The sequence below is a fragment of the Rissa tridactyla genome, chromosome 4 (genome assembly GCF_028500815.1).
Source record: "Rissa tridactyla isolate bRisTri1 chromosome 4, bRisTri1.patW.cur.20221130, whole genome shotgun sequence".
NCBI lineage: Eukaryota > Metazoa > Chordata > Aves > Charadriiformes > Laridae > Rissa > Rissa tridactyla.
Window position 1 is genome coordinate 14,744,809 of NC_071469.1, and position 22,885 is coordinate 14,767,693.

The 22,885-nt window shown below is 36.8% G+C and overlaps 1 protein-coding gene across 3 annotated transcripts in view; it reads left to right on the plus strand.

Moving 5' to 3' along the window:
* Positions 1–20,917, plus strand: part of INSC (INSC spindle orientation adaptor protein) — a 142,996-nt gene extending 122,079 nt beyond the window's left edge. For 2 of the 3 annotated variants that reach the window (XM_054201254.1, XM_054201256.1), the window contains 4 exons: positions 11,662–11,728; positions 14,598–14,753; positions 15,411–15,487; positions 17,410–20,917. In XM_054201254.1, the coding sequence (XP_054057229.1) occupies positions 11,662–11,728; positions 14,598–14,753; positions 15,411–15,487; positions 17,410–17,538 (429 nt within the window). In that variant the 3' untranslated portion in view covers positions 17,539–20,917. The remainder of the gene's footprint in view (positions 1–11,661; positions 11,729–14,597; positions 14,754–15,410; positions 15,488–17,409) is intronic. The other variant, XM_054201255.1, reaches the window with a different exon arrangement.
* Positions 20,918–22,885: the final 1,968 nt, after the last annotated feature.

The following is a 22,885-nucleotide window of genomic DNA, read 5'->3' on the forward strand; positions in this document are numbered from 1 at the left end:
TGGGCTTTGGATCAAATCCGAACTGTGTCGTAGATGGTGTGCAAATTGTACTGGCAAATACCATTGATGTACTTTTGGATTTCCCTTTCTTTTTCACCATTTTTTTTAGTAAAGAGACACAGAAAATTCAAGGTTTGTGCTTATACACAGATGAAGTCAGATGGAATTCTCTTGTTCCTCTCAGGTACTGCCATGCAATGGAAATGTTGCAGAGGCACTGCTTATTTGGCATCTCACTGATGAATTTCACCTCAGCAGAGTAACAAGTATGAGGCTTGAGGGTTTCAGCAGCTATTACTAAGGGATGGAGGTTGCTAGTCAACTCTATTAACTTCTGTTTATGAGACATTGTGAATACAACTAAAAGTCCATAACTAAAAGTCCATAATTCCAGACCTCATGAACCCATTCCCTTCCCACCTCTAAAGCAGCCAAAAGATGATTTATGGTAGACTTGGGATCTGCACCGCCACAGAAAACTCTGTGTACCCTTCAACAGGAGACAGGCCGTGATAATCAAGGCACAAGGGGTGTTAGAAACTGATTATTTGTGATCTAGAGGGGTTACTAGAGCTTCTTTAACTTCTATTAAGAGCACACAGTAGGTTTCCAGCTCAGCAGTGTTTCTGAAAAGATGGATTTAAGCCATAATTACTATATTGCTCTTTAGGCAAAGTCAAGGACATCAGCTGTGGTGTTTGTATACTATTATTACATACGTACAATTCTTTATGTTCTTTTTTTTATTCCTCCTATACGCTCTCATAGTTTTGATTTCCTTATTTATTTATGCCCTCATCTTAATTCTGCTGTCAGTTGTGGATTTGCAGTTTGCTCTGTGGGTAGCATAGCAAACCCCTTCTTTGTATGAGGAAGGCAGGCATTTAAAGAAATATGTATGACTTTATTAGGTAACAGGCTAGTTCCAGGCCTTTTGCAGCTTGCAGGACATCTCATTAGCTAGAGGAATAGAGAACTGAATGGCTTCTTTCCAAGAACTGAGGAGATTTCATCCCCAATAACCCCTTACATTCCTTCTTGGAATGAAAAGTCAGATCAAAAACGTGTGATGTTTTCTGTGGTGTGCTGCATTAAGTTTCTGAGCTGCCTCCTTGTTATCTCTGCAGCAGTGGGGACTATGAAATCCTGCCTTGTGTTGCTCTGTTACTGAGCACCTGATGCTCAGGTGGAAGCTGAGTGCTGCTCATCTTGCCTTTAGGAGCTGTCAGTGTTGCCAGTCAAGCAGTTCTGGTAATGCAACAGCCTGAAGATAAGTCTTCCTTTGACTTCCTGAACAAGTGTGTGTTTGAGTAGATTACTTACCTTTCAAAAGGGTACTTGTTTCAGTGTTTTGGGGGGAGGGGGAGAAGGTGCCTGCCAATTATGACAGTTTTATGGAATATTTTGCTTTTTAATTTGCTCTGTGGCTGGTTGTTGCAATGAGGAAAACACACTCAGATAAAGAGAAAAACAACACTACAATACTGTATTTTATAAGGGTATTCTAAATTGCCATTTGGGGTTTTGAATATATACTTTTAATTCCTTTTAGGTACATAATATAGTTACTATCTTTTCCCATTATATATTTTATTATGTCCCAGCCAGAAGTCATTTGCCTAAGGACACGTAGATTAAAGTTGAGTAGGTTTGGAAATTTTTTTGATTCAATATTTTATTTTGGAATATGCAACCACTGTGGAATACATTTTTATGGACTAATGTCCATTCTGATGATCAAGTCATCCTGGCCTGTAAAATAGATGAATTAGAATTAAGCTATACTAAATGTTGAAACAATTATAGTAAGAATAAGATTCATAGTAAATACAACAAAATATGGTCTAATTATCATAAAATGTTATAAAAGAGCCCCTCAAACTTAAATGCCCTCTTTTTCATACAGAGCTTTAATTTAAGTAACACAGTTATCCTATAGAAAACTGTGCAGTATTTGTAAATGCATTACCACTTTAGCATTACTGCTGATTTAAGAAAATTGTAATTTGCTAAAATAGACTGAAGCATGCTCACTGTAAGCCAAAAATAGGAGAAAGATGACTGACATGCAAGGAAGGAACAGTGAGTTTTGTTTTCATTTGTGCCATTTTATCTCATCTTAAAGTCACGGTATGTCCTTCTTTACAACCTTTTTCTAAGGACACCTAGCATTGATTAATTATCACCCTCCATGACAGTATAAATACGTAACATTCCGCCCAGGAGCTGGATGTCGGATGCATTGTTTGTTGCCTGCAGAAAGTATTTTTCTGCTCAAGCGCCTCTAAAAGCGTTCTGTCTTTTGACTTCTGAAAAGCTTTTGTGTGCAAATGGTAACAATCTTTTCCTGCCTTCACTATCTGAAAACCAGACTCCTTCCTCTTTCATTTCCCAGGCAGCGTTAGATTAGGTCAAGTAAGAAATCCAGAACTGAGTGCTGGACTTAGCGATGAACAAGATAATTACTATCCATTTTATAGAAGCATGTATTGCTTCTGTAACCAGCACTATTACATGGGGATTGCTTAGTTTTATAACAAAATACTTTGTACAAGAGTCATCAGGTAAAGTGATAATTTCCAGATGCCTTAGCCTCTATTTTGGGTCAAAATGGATATGAATGTGCCACGTTCTTTTTCTTGCTGCAGATACTTATTTTCTGGATAGCAGGATTTTTACTTCAAAGGAGCATCACAATATTCTTTCAGATGGGTTCATGCCTAAATTCTGCAGTGTAATATATACAGTCAGATGTCTTAATGGAGTTTAAGCACTGTCAGAAGGGTTTAGCCAAAACCCTTATCATTCAGAGCCATCTTTACTTTAACCATCATCTTAGACTCTACACAGAAAAATATGAAATATGTATGTTTGTGCACAGTGTTTATGTATAATAAAATTTTTCTCTCTGCATTCCCACTTGTCTCTTCTGTGTTGCTAGTATTCTCACCTTACCTGTGAAGTTGCGGAGGTACAGTCTAACAGCTTCTGATCTTCTGTTATTTAGGCAGACAAAGAATTAATGTGCAGTGAACACATCGATTTTAAAGTTGTTATTTCTAGGTCTAAAATCAGTGAATTACATTTCGAAAAAGTTTGAGGTGGAGAAAGGCTTTTAAGTTGGAAGGAGAAAATGGAAATAGTTGCTGCTGTTTTTCTGCTAAATTATTTCCTATTTTCTTGGTGTTTGGGAGATGCTGCAGGCTCTGAAGCTAAGACCTGTCTCATTTAAGATTTGAAGCTTAATACCATTTATTCTTCTTCTTGGTTCCAGATCCTTTTCTCTGCTTTTCCATTTTTTTCAGGGTATTTGCATTTTCCTTTTGTTGCCTTCCCCCCCCTCTTTTTCTCCCACATGGGATATTGTAGGGTCAAAAGGAGAGCAGAGACAGATGTTATTTTAACATAAAGAAGTTTTGATTTTTAAATGTTGCCTAACAGCTATTGAAAGACTCTGAGAGCAGTGTTTTTAAGGAGAAGAACATTAACAGGTCTTTTAGACTTCTTTTGAAAATCCCTGCCTGGATGAATGGAACTTGCAGTGCTACTTCTCAATCTGAGTTTCTGAGGAATTTGTTACTCCTCGCCAACTGCTTTTTTTTCCTGCTGCTTGTCATGAAGACTGTGGGATTCCTGACTCCATTTTGTTAAACTGCTGACCAAATTTTCACATATGTATGGAAGCCAGTATGGGCTAACAAGAACTGGGACCGTGAAGCAGAGTTTGGGCAGTGCAGCCCATGCTAGGTGCCCATCTTCCTTGCATCTGACAACAAGTATTAGACAAAATCATTACTGGTCAGGGGGAAGGCAGTTGATGAGAGACCTTTTTAAAGTTGTCTTCTTGGAGCAAAATAAGTATGGAAGAGGGACCTCCCTCTCCTGGTTGGATTAGAAGAGGAACAGCCCTTCCACTGCTGAGCCATCGGCTGGTCTCTCCCAGAGCAGAAATGCATGTGGTACCCTGGGACTCAATCACCTATGGTATGTTACACAAGCAGCCAGTGACAGGGCTAGGAACAAAGCTCGGTGGTCTGCCTCTGTCAGGTCTGACTTCAGTAGGCCTAACCTTCCTGTCTAGTTCTTGAAAATTGTTTTCAAGATCTGCTGCAAATAATATTTAACAGTCCCAAATGGTTCGACTGCATGCTCACACATCCTTTCTGCAGTTCAACACGCTTTTGTAGAACTACATATTGTGGGTAAAAATGCAACACAAAGCCTTTATATAAGGACAACTAGGTCATAAAAGGCTATCTGCACAGTCTTCTTGCACACGTCTCCATTAATATCTAGCTCTGAGGTTAGTATAATGATGACTAGATGTGCAGTTGGAATTGCCTTCCCTCGTAGTTTTCTGGCAGTGAACTGTGGTTGGCAAACTATATACTAAAATTGTGTGATCCTTTCCAGTATTGACTAGATCCCACTGAGAAGACATGTTTTCAACTAATATGGCTAGAAAGAGAGGTGATAAATTGCATAATTAAGTTATTTAAAAAACCTTAAGAAATGAAACAAGAAACAGGACAGCCAGTAACAGATGCAAAAATGAAAATTAGGCCAAAAGTCACAGGATTGTATCTGAATGTTAACCATGCCATTGTATCATTGATATCCTAATTAGTTTTCTGTGTAAGAGTGTAACTGCTTCCCTGATGTCCTTTCTTTATTTTTAACTGGTTATCTCTGTCTTTACACATACATTTGAACAATATAAAAATATAACTAACAGTATTATAGACTGGCATTATGTGGTCAATGTTACAGATTGTTACATTTCAGGGGTCCAACGCTGACTCTCCCTCTTAAACACTAAATCTTTTTGAGACAAAATGCCTGTTTAGTCACAGTTCTGCATTTCACATTTAGATTTGATGCAGGATAAGACAAAGTGCTGCAACTTGCAAAGCAAGAGGTTCAGTTGGAAGAGTAAAAGCTCAGTTGAAGTTCTCTGCTATTCTTTGCTAGCTTAGTGTGGTGAGGTTTTTATTCCTGGGATCAATTCCTAAGATTGCTGCTGCTCTGATTTTGAAGAACAAATTTAACTTCTCTGCGTTTTTGTTTAATCATCTGTAAAGTTGGGCAGACACTGCACTTACTCAGTGTAAAGTCTCTCTAGAGGAAACATGCTATGTCAGCACAATTCATTGCACTTTTTATTTTCTGACCTTGCTGCCAGGTTCACAGTACAATCAGGCTGGTGCTGGGCTGTTTACTGCAGAAACTATAAACAAGAGACTTTGCCTCAGGCTGTACCAATCATAAAGCTGTAAGCCAGAGATATGCATTTTGCTGCCTTTTGTCTGCATTTTGTCATCTTTTTGTCTTCAGTCCTTCAGGAAATGAGATAGCACATTTCGAACAGCCTCTGAGTTTTGCCACTGATCTTGTTTTCCAAAACAGAATCACTGCGTAGGTGATAGTTGTGATTTCAGTCTTGGTTCTGAACAGGTGAGCTCATAAACAGTGTTTCTACAGATTACAGTTTCTTATTTCTTTTTCCTCCTCAAGTAGAAAACTGTTACCTTCTAGGATAGGCACCAGCAATTACCTCCTGACCACTCTGCTTGAATTAGTGGCAGTTGAAATACTTCTCTGTGCTTTCTGCCTCCTCTAAAATGGGAGTAAGTAAGTTTCCTCCCACATACTCAAACGCTGATTCCAATTAGACAAGCAAAGTTTTTTTCCTGTAACTGTCCGTTGGCTCAGGCAAAATTGTGCGCTGCTCTAGGGAGACTAGACGTCTTGGGTGTCTTTGGTTGATTGAGTCAGTTTCAAAATCTAAGAAGCTTTCTAATACTATGATGGAAGTCTGAGGGATGATTCCCCCACCCCATCCAGGGATTTTCACATGAAAGACAGAAAACTGTGGCCTTAGAAGTGAGGGAGGAGACACACTCTAGCTCCATCACTATTTTAGAGTCATATGACCTGGTTTATGGGACATGCCCATTCACCATGTGACCCATGCAGGATACATTTCCTATGTCCTTCTTGAAAACAAAAAAATATGAGAATCTGGTTATTCTGACTATTCCTTAGCTAGATTAGCCAGCAATATGAAGTAAAGTAAATAAAAATGTAGTAAAGATATACTTCATTCCAAAGGATAAGATTCCTTTAGTTTTAGTCTCTCTTGCTCTGCTTCAGCATTCCAAGATTATAGTTCCCTGACACAGTCTCAGAGAACACCTAGACTTTGCAAGCAGATCCTGTCTCTAATTGCTGTGATTTTATGGGATGTTTGCCTCTTCCAATCAGGTGACAGAAAGGCCTATTGATCTACTTATCTAGGTGTATTTCTGTGTTTTCAGGGAGAAAACCGAATTCCCAACCACAAAAATGACTATCAGAAGCAATGGGAATTCAGTTTTCTATTTTAAGCAATATAATGTACCAGAGAAAATTTCTAGAAATTTTCTCAGCAAAGTTTTTTCTCCCAATAAATAGTATCCTGAAAGGTTTTTCTACCTAGACTTGATGTAATGCCTGTTCTGATTCCCTGCTGTATGTACTCTTCTGCTATCTCCTTGTGGATTGATCTTGAGCTATGAAGTTCAGATGTTTTTAATTTACATTCAGAAACAAAGACTCCATCTTGCTTCTGATTAGTTGTCGGATGCCCCTTTGTTTCTGAAGATAGTATCTGGAACTTTGCAGACACACTCTGATATATTCTTATGTCATTTATTTGAACAAATTACAAAACACTCATAATATGTAGAAAAATTAATTTTACTTAGCAATGAATCAGCCTTAAAGGAGTAAATAACTAAAAGAATTAGCAATTCTATATTGATCTACTTTGCCACTCAATTAAATTACTTGCTAATTCTCATTTTGAGCTTGTGTCTTTCTATTTATGTTGGGACTGCCAATAAAAGCTTGCTGAACAGTGTGCCTTTATTAAGGCACACTTAATAAAGATATATTAGCATCAGAGCTTCCACCTTTGTAGACACCTCCCCTTACCCCAAGTGAGGTAAGTGACCCTCAAATGTGAAAGATATTGCCTCTTTAACAGGCTAAAACGTGTGCTTTAATCTTCCAAATCTGATTGCATCTTTCTTCCCAAGTAGCTTGTTTCACAATAATGAGAATCCCTTTTAGATCATCTTAAATCTCCCATTAAGGGAAAGTTATCAGAGCAGCCTTCTGTTTCTTACATGCTCTTTAGGTTTAAACCTCTTTGTTACCTAAAGCATTTAAGATTTATGCTCTCAGTGCATGTATCTTAGTTTATAACAAAGCATTTTCACCTAGCTTTCACTTTTGCAACAAACGTTCATTACCTTTGTGCACTGGTTAATGAGCGTTAGTCACCATTAGTTGTTTAGAAGAAAAAAGTGTTATTACAGCATTAGTGATTACATTTTTTTAGCTAGAGAATTTCCGAGCTGACTGTTGTTCTTCAAAAGGTTTTGAGCAAAACTATTTTAAAGGCTCTTAATTAACCATGGTTTCTCAAATTTAAATCACTCTTGACAATTGAAATTCCTACGGTTCAGTGGAACGCAGACTACAGAACTGGAACGGAAAGTTCATCATTCATAAATTCAGTATGTGTGAAAGGTTGGGTGAGTGGAAGGGAACTATGTAGAACTAAAACCACTTTTCGAATTATAAAAACATACTTTGTTTACTAGAGTAACCAAAAGGATCAACACTGCTAATTATATAATAATGGCTGGTATTGTCACTACAGAGACGTATCTGCATTTATTATCTGTTTACTTATTTTACCTATAGAAATAGAGATTTTTAGTTAGGTTTTAGATTAATTTCCAGGGCAACTGCAAGACTAGCAATATGATGCTACACTGACATTTGAAAAGCATGAAATATCTCTATTATTTTTAAGTTTATTTATTAAATAGGGAAATTTTCCATGGACCTAAAGGGGACCCCCTTCCCTGCAAATATCCCTGCATACTTAATTCACCAACAAATCATTTAAATGCGAGCGTTCAAAGCTTTGTTTTTGGGTATGTTTTTTTAAGCTCTGAAAGTTAACTCCTTAGTCTTTTAGTCTTTTGAAAAATCTTACTAGTCCTAGTGGAACTATCTGCATGTTAATATTTTGATCAGTTGTTGCCTTTTCAGAAGGTGCTAAAACATGAGCTGGTCTGAGAGTTCTCTTCATGGTATTTTGTGTTTCACAGTGTCTCACTACTATGTGGTTTAGGTGTGTAGAGCATAGCACGTATTAACAGATAGGTGGTGAACGCAGGGATAAACCTGCATTTATCCTGTTCCTCTGGTTATTTTTAGGAGTGTAAATCACATCACACTGACTTGAATAATTCAGCTTTCATCTGGTGGCAAACAAATGTATTAGTTCATTATTTTTTGATCAAGTCTATTTTTCTGTCATGTTCATTACTACAGTGCTTTTAGGTGTGCCATTTCCCACAGAGAAAGCTGCAGACGCCAGGTTTATCACAGCCCTGCCATAGAGAAGCACCTGCAATTTTTGATGGATCTGGATAACAGAGTGTGGACTAGCCTGGGTTAGTCTATTGGAGAGTTCTGCTAGCATACAGATATTGGAGATGCATGGATCAAGATCTAGCTCCAGAATGCGTCTGCCTAGCAGACATACAGATGCTGAGGCAGGGAGTGGGATCGGTTCTTGCAGAACATGGTTTCTAAGGGAGTCCACTATAATCCTACATTAGATTTGGCAATAGAATGTGACATCAGATGGTTCATTAAAAAATTCCACGTACGATGAAGCAACATATTTTTTTTTCTCTGGAAAATCTCTGTCTTTGCTTAATAGCACACCTGCAGGTCCCACATATCAAGGTGTCACTAGGGTACTGGAATTTGTGGGTGGCTCCAGCACAGACGTTCTGCATGGTATGCTACTGCTGGCCAATGATCAGAGCTCACGTCTCCTGTCTTCAGGATATCTTCTTTTTATACTTCAAGCTGACTACAAGTTCATTGTATGGCTTAGGAATCCAGAAAAATTACAAGAATCATAAATTGTCTCAGGTGCCAGTCCTTTATAGTCTTGGAGTGTAATCTTTTACACGATATTTCTTGAACAATTAATGAAATAGATACTAAATATTTCAGTTGAACAGTAGAGTTTCTATGTTAAATATTTTCAGTTCTTTCAAAATTATTTCAATTCTGAAAGAGGTTTTGTTATCTATTTTTTTCCAATAATTTTCATCTATTTTCCTGGTGGAAATGAGGCTTAGCCAGTCACTTTTATCTATATCTGTTTGTGCACTCCATGTCTCACAATAAAATCTGAACTGGTTTGCTCATTCAACAGAACTTTGCAGTTATTTTTGAGAGACTGCCTAAGGCTTTACAAAATTTGGAGCCAGATAATGGGCAAAGAGAGGCTAAGATAAAGACTGCAGCTTGAGCCTATGTATCATACCAAAAAAAATCTACAGTGGGCGAAAAGTTCTGTTTATGGTTTTTGATCAACTCTTTTCTCAAAAGAAATGAGACTTCATTAATACCAGTGCTCACGGAGGTGTTGCTTTTCAAAGCAAATTGAGTCTACATTTAAGTTTGTGTTTTCCTCTAGAGACTTCATCTTTAGTTTTAAGCTTCCTTGAACTTTGGTCTGTATTGCAGAGGAAATTTTTGTGTAAGCTGCATGTATACTGAATTTTAAAATGGCAAGTATAGAAGAAATACAGCATTTGAAGTCAACTCTTTATTCAGCTTGCCTATGATGTGTTTACATTATGCTATTTCATGTTACATTGTTTATATCACAGGAAAATGTGACTTTTGGGGGGAAAGAAAAATCTTTCCATATGGAGTGAGCTAATCTATAGTTTAACTGCCTTTCAAGTCCTACTAAGATTTTAAAAGATAAGTAGAACTTGATGGTTATTGATGATAAGGGTCCTTGATAAACCCTCTGGAGAAGGTTACATATAAACCCAACAGGCTTGTTCATAAAATACATTGCAAAACATAGGGGGCCACATAATCAACACAAAGGAAGTATAGATATAACCTCAAATAATTTTTGGTGTCAAAAGATACACACAAAATATTTTTATGTATGAAAATACTTGTTAGACAAAATAACTTGAAGCAGTGGAATAATTGTCACGTATTCAAATTGTGGTTAATTGAATTCTTCATCTGTGGCTTAGAGAGCCACATGGGGTACAGATTCTGCATAGAGGAAGCAATTTTCATTAACAGGATATAATTTAGAATGAGAAAACATATACACTCTGCCTGAAACACAGTTAATAATTAATATGGAATAAATACATAGACATATACTGAGTTACCATATTTCTACCTGTCACTCTCTAGAGTTTCAGCAACTCATTTGCATCCTAAGTAAGTATATTTATTCAGAGAGATGACACTGTAACACTACCTTCGAAAGTGGAAGACCTTTATGTCACAGCATCGAAAATGAGTCATCCTTGTTATTAAAATGGCAAAGTGAGATCAGAATGGTGATTTGATCTCATGCCTACTTACATCTAAGAAGTTTGCTTGTTTGTGAACTGACACTGTACTGCTAAAAAGCTGATAACCAGTTCTCAAACTGATTGTTATTTTTGAGGCTGATCAGTTTTTCTTAACTAGAGTAGAGAAAATTAGAACTTCTTAAGAAAGACTATTATTTCTATTTTGTATTCTAATGATCTGTAACATTTATTATTTGGGCTTTCACCTATGCTGTTAATATTGAGATTTGTTTGCACGTAGGAAGCAAGTTATTTGAAGGATAAAGTAAAAAAGAATATCTTGCAGGATGTATGAGAGAAAGTATATGATATCAATGAAGGGAATGGGTGATTGAAAGCCAACAGCTCCACATGACCCAGTCTCTGTCAATGGCTTGCTGCATCACTTTAAGCAAGCTGAGTTACACCTAATCTTGAAAACAGTTAGTGCTATTTGGATAAGAAATTCTGTAAATGAGTATCTCAAAATGTGCTTCTGTTGGTCCAAAACCTAATCTTGGCCTTAGCTCAAGAAAGGTATAAACGGATTTTTAAATCCAGCTCATTTTGGGACAATGCTTTGACATGCACACAACTTGTGGCTTCAATAAAATTGAAAAGTATTCCTTAATACTCCCTTGAATTAAGGCTCAAAACTCCAAATCTGTTGTGAGGATTTCTCAACATTTCAGCTGAACCCTGAAGAAGAAAGGTAGCAATAACTTAGCACTACTGAACGTACACCACGTACCACGTGCTGGTTCTTAGCCTTCACTGTGAGCTCTGCCTGAGCTGGACTGTGACTACAGGATTGGTTCCTGGGGGTGGGCAGCTCCTGGCTGAATTCTTTGTAGGACTCCAGTTTTTTTTTAATTTGGTTGGTTTTGATAAATTTTTATCTTCCTCTTTCTACCAATTTGGCCACTGAGAAAATCTGCTGCGTAGATCCCCATATGACAGACTTTCATACATGAGTATAGGGGCGTGAGAAAAAGAGGTTTTAGTTTTCTTGTTGTCTGGGTTTCAGTTAGTGGCCATATGTAAGATAAAGAGCCACAAGAAGTCACAAGGGTGCAAATAGACAAGAATGCTTTTTCATTTTACTGAGTGTGCCATATTTCTGCAATACTAACTTTATAAACCACAGTGCTATTTAATATTACTGAATTGTAGGGCTATACTTCATATTTCCTTCTCTTTTTAATAATAGGTGGTAACAATATTGGCAAACATGTCTGTCTTGGACCAGTGTGCTTCAGAAATCATTCAAGGAAATGGTATGTATTTTAGCTGAATTAAATTCTGTATTTTTTTGTTGATAATGTGGGTAGGTAGGAAAGGAGTGGTTACAAGGTAAAGGAGAAAGACTTCACTAATAATACTTCATTTTGTGTCTGTCTCTGCTGGGTATGCTGCACGGTGCAAAATGAGATGGTTCATTGGGATGGTTCTACTGAAACAAATTATTACTCCTTTAGAAAACTTTGCACGTATGACCACCTTGCTGATGTTCTGTGACTTATTCATAGATACAAAGCAAGGTAGTACAAAGTGTTTCAACAACCTTTACTCTGGTAATTATGTTGTATAAGTGGCAATTCTTACATATTGAAAGACGTCATCTGATACTGAGCCCTGCATACCTGTATTTTGTGTCCCCTTCTTCACAGGTATTCAGACGTATTATAAATTTTGAAGCATTATGTTTTTATTACTAAAGAGCAGTTGCCAGTTTTTTTCCACACTACTTTAAATCTCATATTATGAGAAATTCATTATGCTGAAAAAACTCTAGGTGTTATAGGCCCACCAGAAATCTGAGAAGTTAGGTTAATAATTCTGTGGATAAGGATACGGGAAGACGTAACTGCCTTGTTAATACACCTACCAGCAAATTCAGTAAGACAGCTTCTTTGGGGGTTTTGTTTTGGTTTGGGATTTTTGTTTGTTTGTTTGTTTGTTTTTGGTTTGGTTAGTTTGGTTTTATTTATGGGAGATATTAAATTACAGTGAAGCTTCACAATTATTGCTTTTTCTGTCCTAGGAATATCCCTTCCACACTTTTTAAATTAAGGTTTGGATAGGAATGGTTTGAGTTTGCATTCGTTTGAATCTCAGACATGGCTGATTGGAGGTGGGAGAAAGGGTTTCAGAAAGCATCTACATAGAAGTAGGTCTTGAAATAGAATTGGCCAATCCTTATGTGATATTGGGCTTAGACGTTTCTTGCATTTCATTGGAAAATTTGAGCTCTCTGCACACAAATGTGACTGGCAAGGATCAGGCACAACTGATTTGCTTGATGGGATCCATGTGTGCACAGAGGTAGCGTGTGTTTGATGTCCTTGCTAAGGTGGATATGTGTTGCAGTTTAAGACCGAATGACAATGTGGAGGTTGAATGGATCTGGATACTGAAGCAATTTAATCACAGATATACGCAGTTTTACAAATTACCCATCCCATGCAGTAGACAGTGCAGGGAGCGGGAGGAGCAAGGTAGGTTAGCATAGTGGTTTCTTATATGACCTCCTTGTTCCATGAGAGGGATGGGGCAGTCACAGAGAGAAGTTGGTCAGGTCCTCGTGGTGATTCCTGCCATGCTTCTGGTCTAAGATCCCTGTGTTCTGAGAAGTGTGCCCCCCCTGCAGGCACTTGGGGCTTCCCTACCCAGAGTCTTTTTTAGAAACTCTTGGTAAGACCCTGATATTTCCCAGGGCCCTAGGTGTCTGTAATTATAGGATTGAGTAGAGAATATCCGGTCAGTGATTTGTCTGTTTGACTCGTGCTGTTGTTTCCTGATTTGCTGTTGTTAGCACTCACAATCTGGATATGCCCTGGAAGATTTTGCACTCCTTTATGATTAGCAGATTGGTTACGTAGTTTGGCTATCTATATCCTTGAGCTCACAAAAACTTGTTTTGTTTTTTGGGACAGGTGTTCGATTACATTTCATTTACTTCTACTAAAGCAGAAACTTGATTGACGTTCATGAAATTACACTAACAGCTATGCCAAGTAGGCCTAAGTGATGGTAGATACTACAGTAGGTTGAGATGTACATGTGGATTGCCAAGCACAATGTGATGAAGTAAAGTCTGAGTATACACTCCGTAATGGAAGTTTACTCTGAAGCATTTGCCCCCAGGGAAGGGTTGACACTCATCTTGTGTACAAAGACTTTTTGTGTCTACCTAATGTTGTAATAATCAGATGCTGGTCAGAAGCCAGGTTCACAAACTGAGAAGGGTCTTCGCATCCTGAAAAGTTTAGATACGTTTTCTTATCAACTGTGACTTTTTTGTATGTTGATTGATTATTATCTAGCTGCATGATTCTGGATGCTAATTCTCTTAATTATTTATGCAAATGTTCTAACAGTTAAAATCTTCTGATGCTACCTGAAGTAATCTGAATGCTTAATAGCATATGGAGTCTAATAGCACATAATTGTCCTTACATTTAAAATAGTCTAGAAAATAGAAGTCAGTACAGTCTCATCTGTTTTTGTGCTGCTACAATAAGAATATCAACTCCTACAGGCAACAATAAGTTAATGAAACCATTTCAACATGGATGACATCGTCTCTTCTGCAGTGAAGAGTTAGTTACACAGTAACCTTCAAGAGGCAGAATTTTCCTCATTAAAGTATTCCCCATTCTAAAATACCCTTAAACAGTTTAAGAAGGAATTTTTAAAGGCTTGCTCAAAAATACATAAACTGAAAAAAAAATAGTTTTACTTTCCTGTAATTCAAAGCTAAACTTCATTTAGAGACCTGAAATACGTCACTACAGGTTTTTAGGTTAGTTTAGAAGCAAATAAAGAATTGCATTTAGTTTGACTGAAATAAATTTGTGAAATCTAAAATACAAACTTGTAGATGAGTCAAGAAGTTGGAGGAGGGAAAAGTTAGTGCATTTTCTAGTTCCAGAAGTTCTGTAGCTTCACAGTAAAGATAAACTTATGCACAGATCAGATGTGCCTGAATGCTGATGGCCAAATTCCAGTCCACATTTATACATTCTTCATGCCCTGTTTGGGCAGTGATTGGTCTGTATTTACCTAGCTTGCTTTTTCCTTTTACTTTTTTCGACTAATTTTTTTGTTGGAGAGAGGATAACAATGGCTCTTACATCCTTCTAGGTGTCCAACTTTTAATGGAAATGCTCTTTGAAAGATCATCTTCAGGAAATTCAGCAGAAGTTGCTGCTTGTGAGAGAGTCCAACAGAAATCTGCGGTTACTTTGGCACGACTCAGCCGAGATCCTGAAGTGGCAGATGCAGCCGTAAAACTCAGCTGTAAGGATGTATCACTAGCTTAACGGCAGACTGAAAAAGAGGGAGGAACTGCCAGTCATGGAGAAGCTCTTTTTAATTTTTAGCCTCACTTGGTACACTTCATGGAATAGGTTCCCTATATAGTCTGTCCAGAGAGTGACTGGAGGCTGTGCTGAATAAACCTCTGGCTTATTTCCCAGAGGAACCTGAGGTGCAGCATCCACTCAACACATAGCTGTGGCCGACTGTGCCAACTGACACTGCTGCCTCCTCCATTCCCTTATTTAAACCTTTGTGCAGGATCTGTCAGTGGACAGAAAACTTGGACCCTTGCAGGTTCAGATGTGATGAATCTAATGAGAAGCAACATGTCCTTTTGGCTGGAGTTTTTTAAGGGCGTGTGGGAGGATTGGTAGGGAAGAAATTTCCACCCTGAAAGAGCAATAGCGGATAAAACCAATGCATTTGTTTGTTTATGCTTTACAACTATTAATTATGTCTGCTCTGAACTGCATATCCCCATGGACAATCCCTTAAGTATTTGCATATCATCTTTGCATTAGAGATCACATCTACTAAGGAAGATAAATATGAAACATCTAAAAAAAAAAGACCTCATCTCAAAATAAGGTTTTTTTTTTCTAAATTATTTCTTCTGATACTCTTTTGTGCACTCAGGTATTCCTCGCCTAATTAAACTTTGCAGATCACCAACTGAAAGAAATAACAGTGATTCCGTTTTAGTGGCATGTCTGGTAGGTACATTTTAATCTTTCTTTCATGCTTATCCTGAAAAATGCAGAAAAACCCACCCCTTTAGATTTCAAAATACAGAAGTATTGCAGGAATGTTTTAAATTCATGCCAGGGTCTCCTGCTTTTCCCCTTAAGCATAATCCTGTACAGTGTCAATTATTTATCCTCTGACTGAAGATTTAAGCACATAAAGAAAAATGGCTTCATCTCCGCATTACTGAGCTCTAAAAAATTGCAGTGGAACACTTCAGAATTTAAGGTTTCAGTAATTCTTAAATTCCTTTATCTGATGATGCTACGTTTGCTGAAATGAGCCTTGAATCACAGGGGTAGCAGCCCTTTATCTGCACGCACATATGTACGGAAATATTTATGTAAAGTGCCCAAAGAGAGGAAAGGAGATTCCTTGCTTTCACTACAATCCATTTTTTTTCTATTTGAGTCTCCAAGACAATATAGTGTCCAGCCAAGGAGTGGCCAACAGAAGGTTAACACTTTCTCTGCTGAGGAGAAAGATCCCAGCTGCTGGCCCTGCGCTGCATGGACTGTGAGCCCCAGCCAACCATCAGAGTTGAGTCATTTCACCCAGCATTCCCTGAGAGGAAAGTGCTCTGGGGACATGGGTGACCTAGGGTTAGAAAATAGATTTTGATGAATGAAGACTGAAGAATATGGTTTGACAGTGCTTTTTAGTATTTATGTTATTTTAAATGTAAAACTTGGTTATCGCAGCTTCAATTAACAGCAGAATGAAGACAGTATGTATGTGAGCATAAGAAATGCTGTGTTATTCTTCATACATGCCAAAAACGCTTGTTAATCTTGTATGGCTAGAGCTGAGGCCACAGAGTGATGGCAGCAAACCCGACTGATTTTTCTGTCTCACTGAAATTGTTGCTGTACATTCCTTGAATTCATGCCCATTACTTGAGATGTTACCTGTCTGTCTCAGCAATTCTGCTTCTCCTGGTATTTTAGTAGCTACCTGATGACACTTTCTGATAAACGTATGGCAAAAATATTGTCCTTGAGACATAAGCTGCTTCAGGCTCTGATAGGTATTGTCACTAAAGTCTGAGGACTTGTACTGTTTGGTATTTTTATCTTGGTTGTTTACTTTTTGTATATTTGGAAGCAGATGATTAACTCTTGTGTTAGTGCTGCATTGACAAACAGCACAGAGATAAGCTGATCGCAACTACGAGACCTTAGTAATAGAACACAATTTTTGTTCTTGAGGAAAGCCAGCCTGCTTTCCAGTTGCATCTGTTGTGTCAGGTTGCTAGAAGGTGTGTAATCATTGTATATTTTTCTCCAGTGAGAAAAACTAGTAACTCCTGAGAAAGGAAGAGTTTATGAAGATAATAGTAACATCAATACAATTTGTATTGTGCAGTGCCATAATCAGAACAACTGACAGTTTTATTTGTTCCCAAATGGCTTGAACTGTATAGCTTCTTTCTACACCACTAGCATCTAAAGTATTTCTGTTATGGGCATTGCATAAAACTTCAGTAGCAAACGTTTTCTGAATCAGATGGCTTATAGTTCTCATAAACAAGACAAAAGCTAAGAGGAAAGTTGAGATACAAAGAGGCAGCGTGAGACGTGCAGCTGGTCAGAGATAGGTTTATAATCAAAGCACTCTGACTCTCACCTCTGTGTTCTTTGACCCACACTATCCCTGCTGCTCAGGTCTCATGTGCCCAAAAAGGATTGTCATTTAATAGCTGCATTTGAGGGGAGATTCGTCCAACAGAAGGCGGCAGTAATGAGAGATTAGCCAGGTGGATGAGTCCATAAACCTGCACAGTTCAGTTTTGAGTCTTGGCTATTATTTAGAGATAGTTACACTGGATTCCTGCAACGAAGACTTTGTCAGACCTTAGCAGTTTTACAATTGTGTTGTTTTGTTTTTCTAGGCAGCCTTACGGAGACTAGCAGTTATGAGTCCTGATGGACTTGAAGATTCAGATTTTCAGCAGCTAGTAAAGCCCAGACTTGTGGATTCCTTTCTGCTATGCACAAATATGGAAGAGAGCTTTGTATAAATGTGAGCCAAAAACCTTTGAAAAATAATCAAGATATGTATACAATAAGATAATACATATACAATTTTATTGAGTTTTAGTCCTATTGTTATTTATGACTTATTTATTTTAAAACCATGAACAGGTGGTTTGTAGGAGCAAAGAAGCAGAATGAGCAAACTCATTTCAGTGGTTTGCAAAGGTAATTTTTTATTTTCCTGCCAAGACACGTCAACAGACTTATCACTGCAATCTAACAAAATGTTGTCGTCTTGTTTAATATAGTTGAATCAAGGTAAAAAAGCCAAGAATTTGGTGCTCTGATATTAAATGCTTCTAATAATGTGTTATCACTGATATTTTTCTACAGCTAGAACATTTTGCAGTTTTTAAAGAAATGTTTTAGTCTCATGCATTTGCTGCATTAGAAGAAAAATAATCGTTAAAGCTGCAAGCATACACTTAGAAACGAAAGGGCTGTTATAGTCTGAGTCCAGTTCTTAACTGTTGTTAGTTTTTAATAGAACTATGAAAAAATGTAACTGATTAGCTGAGAAAATTTTTCAGAAGTTTCAAATACTGGCTTGGAATGATGTCAGAAGACATTTTTATGCTGTACAAAGATGTGCTCCATTAGAGGAAACACACTTGCAGACAAATATTTTATTCACATGTACTGAAAGTTCCTAAAGAAATTGAGAGAATTCTAGAAAATTCTTTATGAAATCAAACACATGTCATCAACGTGAAGGTATCCACATAAAATTTAAAATCATCACACAATGATAATTTTCCCTCTTTTCCAAGCCCTACAAGAACTGGAAGAGAGCACGTACAGACACGTTTCAAGTATTCAAGCTACTACTTTTGTGAAAGGTTGTGCATGCATACCTAAATAATCAGAACAGATAAATTAATTGTAACTTATATTTCCATATATTTCTATATATATCCAACCTGTATTTCTAAAACTGTGAAAGGGGACTTCCGGGAGCTCTTGGAGTTGAAAAAAGGAGACTTTACCAGTGGATAACAACATAAAGAATAGAGCTGATTTAAAAATAGATTTATTTTTTCATGAACATTTCTCTTAAAATTTGCCTTTTTCTTTTAATCAAGAAACATTAGAAATTTAAAATTACTCAACGAGAAATATCTTGAGAGTGTTTCAACCCCCCAGCTTCTCACAAAGCACTCTGTAGATTATGAAAGCATATGTATTTTTTTCTTGATGGCTTGCAACTATTGCTCTGGATCATTTTATGATCAGCAACTTCAGGGTACTAGGACATCTGCCAAAAAAGTAAGTACATTTCCTCTTTACTGTACTTACTTTGTAGATATGTTAAACAGCTTAATTCATTAATGTTTATTTAGTATTACTTGGTGTTTAGATGAAAGACACTAGGAAATTGCTAAACTGTCATTGTCTTCCGCATTTTCTATGTCTGAGAAATCTGTCCTGCTTCAAGCAGTCAGAAGTGGTGGGTACATTTTTATCCCCTTGAGTACATGGGTTAAGAAGTCTCTGCCTTAACATTTCTTCCTTATGATCTCTTCATTTAACTATGAAGTCTATCCTGAATGAAGTTTTAAAACTTTAGAAAACATACAATGAACTCTGTCATAAGCAACTACTCAAAGATAAGCGTTGAATCGGATGTTTCACAGATGTGATTTTCTAGTCAGAGCAGAGATGAATTCTGCTTTGTTTGCTTACTTTGAGACAGCTCCTTAAACTTCCAGGATTGTTAAGATGTATGGTACTGTACAGCTTTAAAAATATTATACCAGTGATGGACTTTAACACTTTCCTCACGGAGCCAAAATACATGTATGAACCATGGATGCTTTAAATGGTAAAATCAACATTCTTGGTATAAACAATGAGCTCATAAATCTCATAAAAAAGTGAACTCTAAGGTCCCATTGCTATCATGCTGACAGTGTGATAATCCCTAATAGAATACAACACATCAAATTCTGTTGCGAATGTGCTGTACCAAACCTTGTTCTGTCAGCTGCAACTAACACTAGACATAGTAGTTTGTAAATGGGGTAGGCTTTATTCCATAATAGGTAAAGCTAACATCTCATTTTCAAAAAATGTCCACACATGTAAAGTGAACTGAAGTAGCTATTAAGAAAATCCCATTATGACCCATAATGTTTTAAAGCCATTTCTAACAGGTCAATCAAATGTTCAGTGAGCAGGCCTGTAGCAAGGAATGAGTCAAATTTGCTCTCAGGTACAATAATGTAAATCCACATCCTTTTACTACAGATACTCTCAATCTGTAAATACGAGGCCATAGTTCTAGGTCCATATTGTCCATTTACATGTGTTCATATTATGAATGTAGCTGTTTACGTTACAGAAACAAAATACATTTAGGTGGATCTCATATTTGTAGTAGAAAAATATATCTTGAAAGAGCCAGTTCAGACCTTTATCACCTAAGTGTCATCAAAACTGTTTTTGCTAGGTCTGAATTTTTCACCTAAAGTATTGCACTTTATTTTTGTATATGCTAAATTTTGTAAGAAAATAAACATACCTCTTCCTTTCCTCTTAATTAAATTGGAAATAAAAAGTCATTAAAAATACTGAAATATTATTTTCTTATTATATCTGAATGAATTCTGGATTGAAGATGTTTGCTTTGAAAGTGACTTTTCAGTTTTTAAACCAAAAAAAAGGGGAATGGTTTAAGCCAGAATAAACATGTTTAATTTCAATGTAGTATGATATAAAATATTTCGTATCAAAAGATTTTCACTAAAACATGTCTTTCGGTGGATCAGTCATTGGACTCCCTGTGTATATACATATACAGTTAGCAGAGTGAGGTAGAGAGTATGTGTAATACATTTACATACTAATTCATATATGTGGACTCATTGACTTATAGAGACTGCATGTAGATTAGATATTAGCTTAATCATTCCAGAAACTGAATGTTATGCTTGTCATAAAAGTTGTAGTTTCATTTAAGTTTTTCTGAACATTTTAGGTTTTAAATGATATTAGAAATGTTAGACAAACATGCAGTGAACTGCAGGATTCTTTGTAACTTTGATTTACATTCCAGTGATTTGTGTTCAAATTTCAGCGTTAGTTTGAACTGGTTACAGATATTCAGGGCCCAGATGTTTCATTCATAGAATAAAATTTTTTTCTCAGTTTATTGTGTGTTTGGTACATGAATCATTTATGTGGAATGTTACTTGACTAACCTGTTCTTTTTAAAATCATATTTGTATGTACAAGGCATAAGATGATGTCTTGGTAAATTGGATGTCTTACCTATTTTTAGGATTGCCCGTTAGCATCCAAATGATCAGACTTGGTCTGTAGAGCGTCATGTTTCCTTAGTACAAGACTGATTCTGGTGTCCAGGATCTTGTCCATGGCTTGTTCCAACTATGTATGTTGACCATCTCCTTTCAAATAACAGCAATGAACAGTCAAAATAACATTAGCTTTTGTATTTTGAGAAATGTCCTTTGATTTTCGGTTTAAATTTATATTAAATTTAATGTGTTTAAAGTAACACTCTAGACACTGTAAATTATTCACTAGTGTGAATTTTTAAGGGGAGGGAGGGAGGGAGGGAAGATGGCATTGAACGTTGAAAGATAGGTCTAGAGTGAATTTGTTCATTTGAGTTGGAAGTGCTTAGCTGGTGGGGAGGTGGGTGAATAGTTTCAGCCCTTGACAGGCTGAAGAACCAGAAACAAGGAAAGCACAGGGTTATCTCTTTTAGGTACTTACATGCTTTGCAGAAATGCTTATCTCTACTTTCTAGTTTGCTCTTGGGTCTGAGTTTCTCTAGCTATAACAAATCTCTGCCTCTTAGAAGTGTTATTTGTACAATTGCTATCTGAATAGAAGAGAGTTAAATTCCAAGGTCTGGTCCTGCTAATTATTATGTCGATGAGGTTTCTGCTGAGAAACTAAGTATAAAAAATCGCTTGTTAAAGAAATGTCCTCTAGATCACCTAGAACAAAAAGAAACGTTTATTGTTCCCACAACAGAGGGAAGAACCAGCATATTCTCCAGAAAACTCGAGAGAAAACATGTATAATAGTACTATTCCAGGTATTGATAATTTTACAAGCAGACTTGCTAACTAAGTTTATGAATTGATCATGCCCCTGTGAAATAATTACTGACTCAAAGTAATAAAGGAAAACCACTAGACTTGCAGAAAAAACACTGGGAAATAAAAGATTTTTCTCTTTCCTTTTCAACAGCCAATCAGTGACTTTAATAACTCAAGTGTGCCTAGAACCTAATGGAACCTACGGGAAACCAGTGCAAAAGAAAAAGTGTAGTAGGTAATACTGCTAATTTGCTTTAGAGAGAAATTAAAAAGGATCAAAAGGCTTAAACAGTGTGAAGAAGGAGGTGTGTCTGACATGGTACCTTTTCTATCACTGTTGTGATCACCTGTGTCACAAATGTCTAACTGAAAAGTACACTGCTTGTACTCTTTTCTTCAAGCTTTCTGCATATTACTACTGTCTTCTAACTAGCTTTTGTCCATGTCCTCCACTACCTTTAGAATGTGACCTACCAGTGCGCACATGGATTCAAAATAACTTACAGATTTCAGTGTATATAAAAATTGAGTCTGAATTTTTTTTTTATACCGCATAATGTAAAAATCTTTTTGAGTAGTTCTGGAAGGATATACCTAACAAAATATGTCCGTTATGTATGCTCATCACGTAAGGCAAAGTTTATGATAAATTAAGAAGATATATCTAAAAAGGTCTCGAAACAGCCATGTGTGTTTTCATTTGCATCAAAAGAATAATTATGGAATGGGCCCGAATCATCTAGGGAAGCCTTCTTTGGAGCTATGGTAAGTCAGTGTGCCTGCACTGCAGGAAAGAAGAGCCAGAGCTAACCCCCAGGTTTCAAGATTCTTACTAGAATTAGAACTGTAGAGATCTAACACATAAAATAAAAGAAACATAAATAAAATCTCACAATATGAAGCTAAGGATAAACAACTTGTAAAATTTTGTGATAAACACGAACATTTAAGGAGTATGCTTTGTACATTAAGTAACAAGCCTGTTTACACATACTTGCTTCCACTTCCAGAACAAGATACAATGCCCTTTGTCACGGCTCTTTACTTTTGTACTGCTTTATTATTATTATTATTATTATTATTATTATTATTATTATTTATTATTTAAAAGGCCACACTTTTTTTCAGAGCTGCAATTGCTACAAATTAATGATTTCAAAAGTGTAGCCCATCTTTAGGGATGGATAAACAGGAAAGTGACTAAATACCATGAAGCAAAGCTGATCATTTACATGAGTGTGTCATCCTTAAAAGGACACAA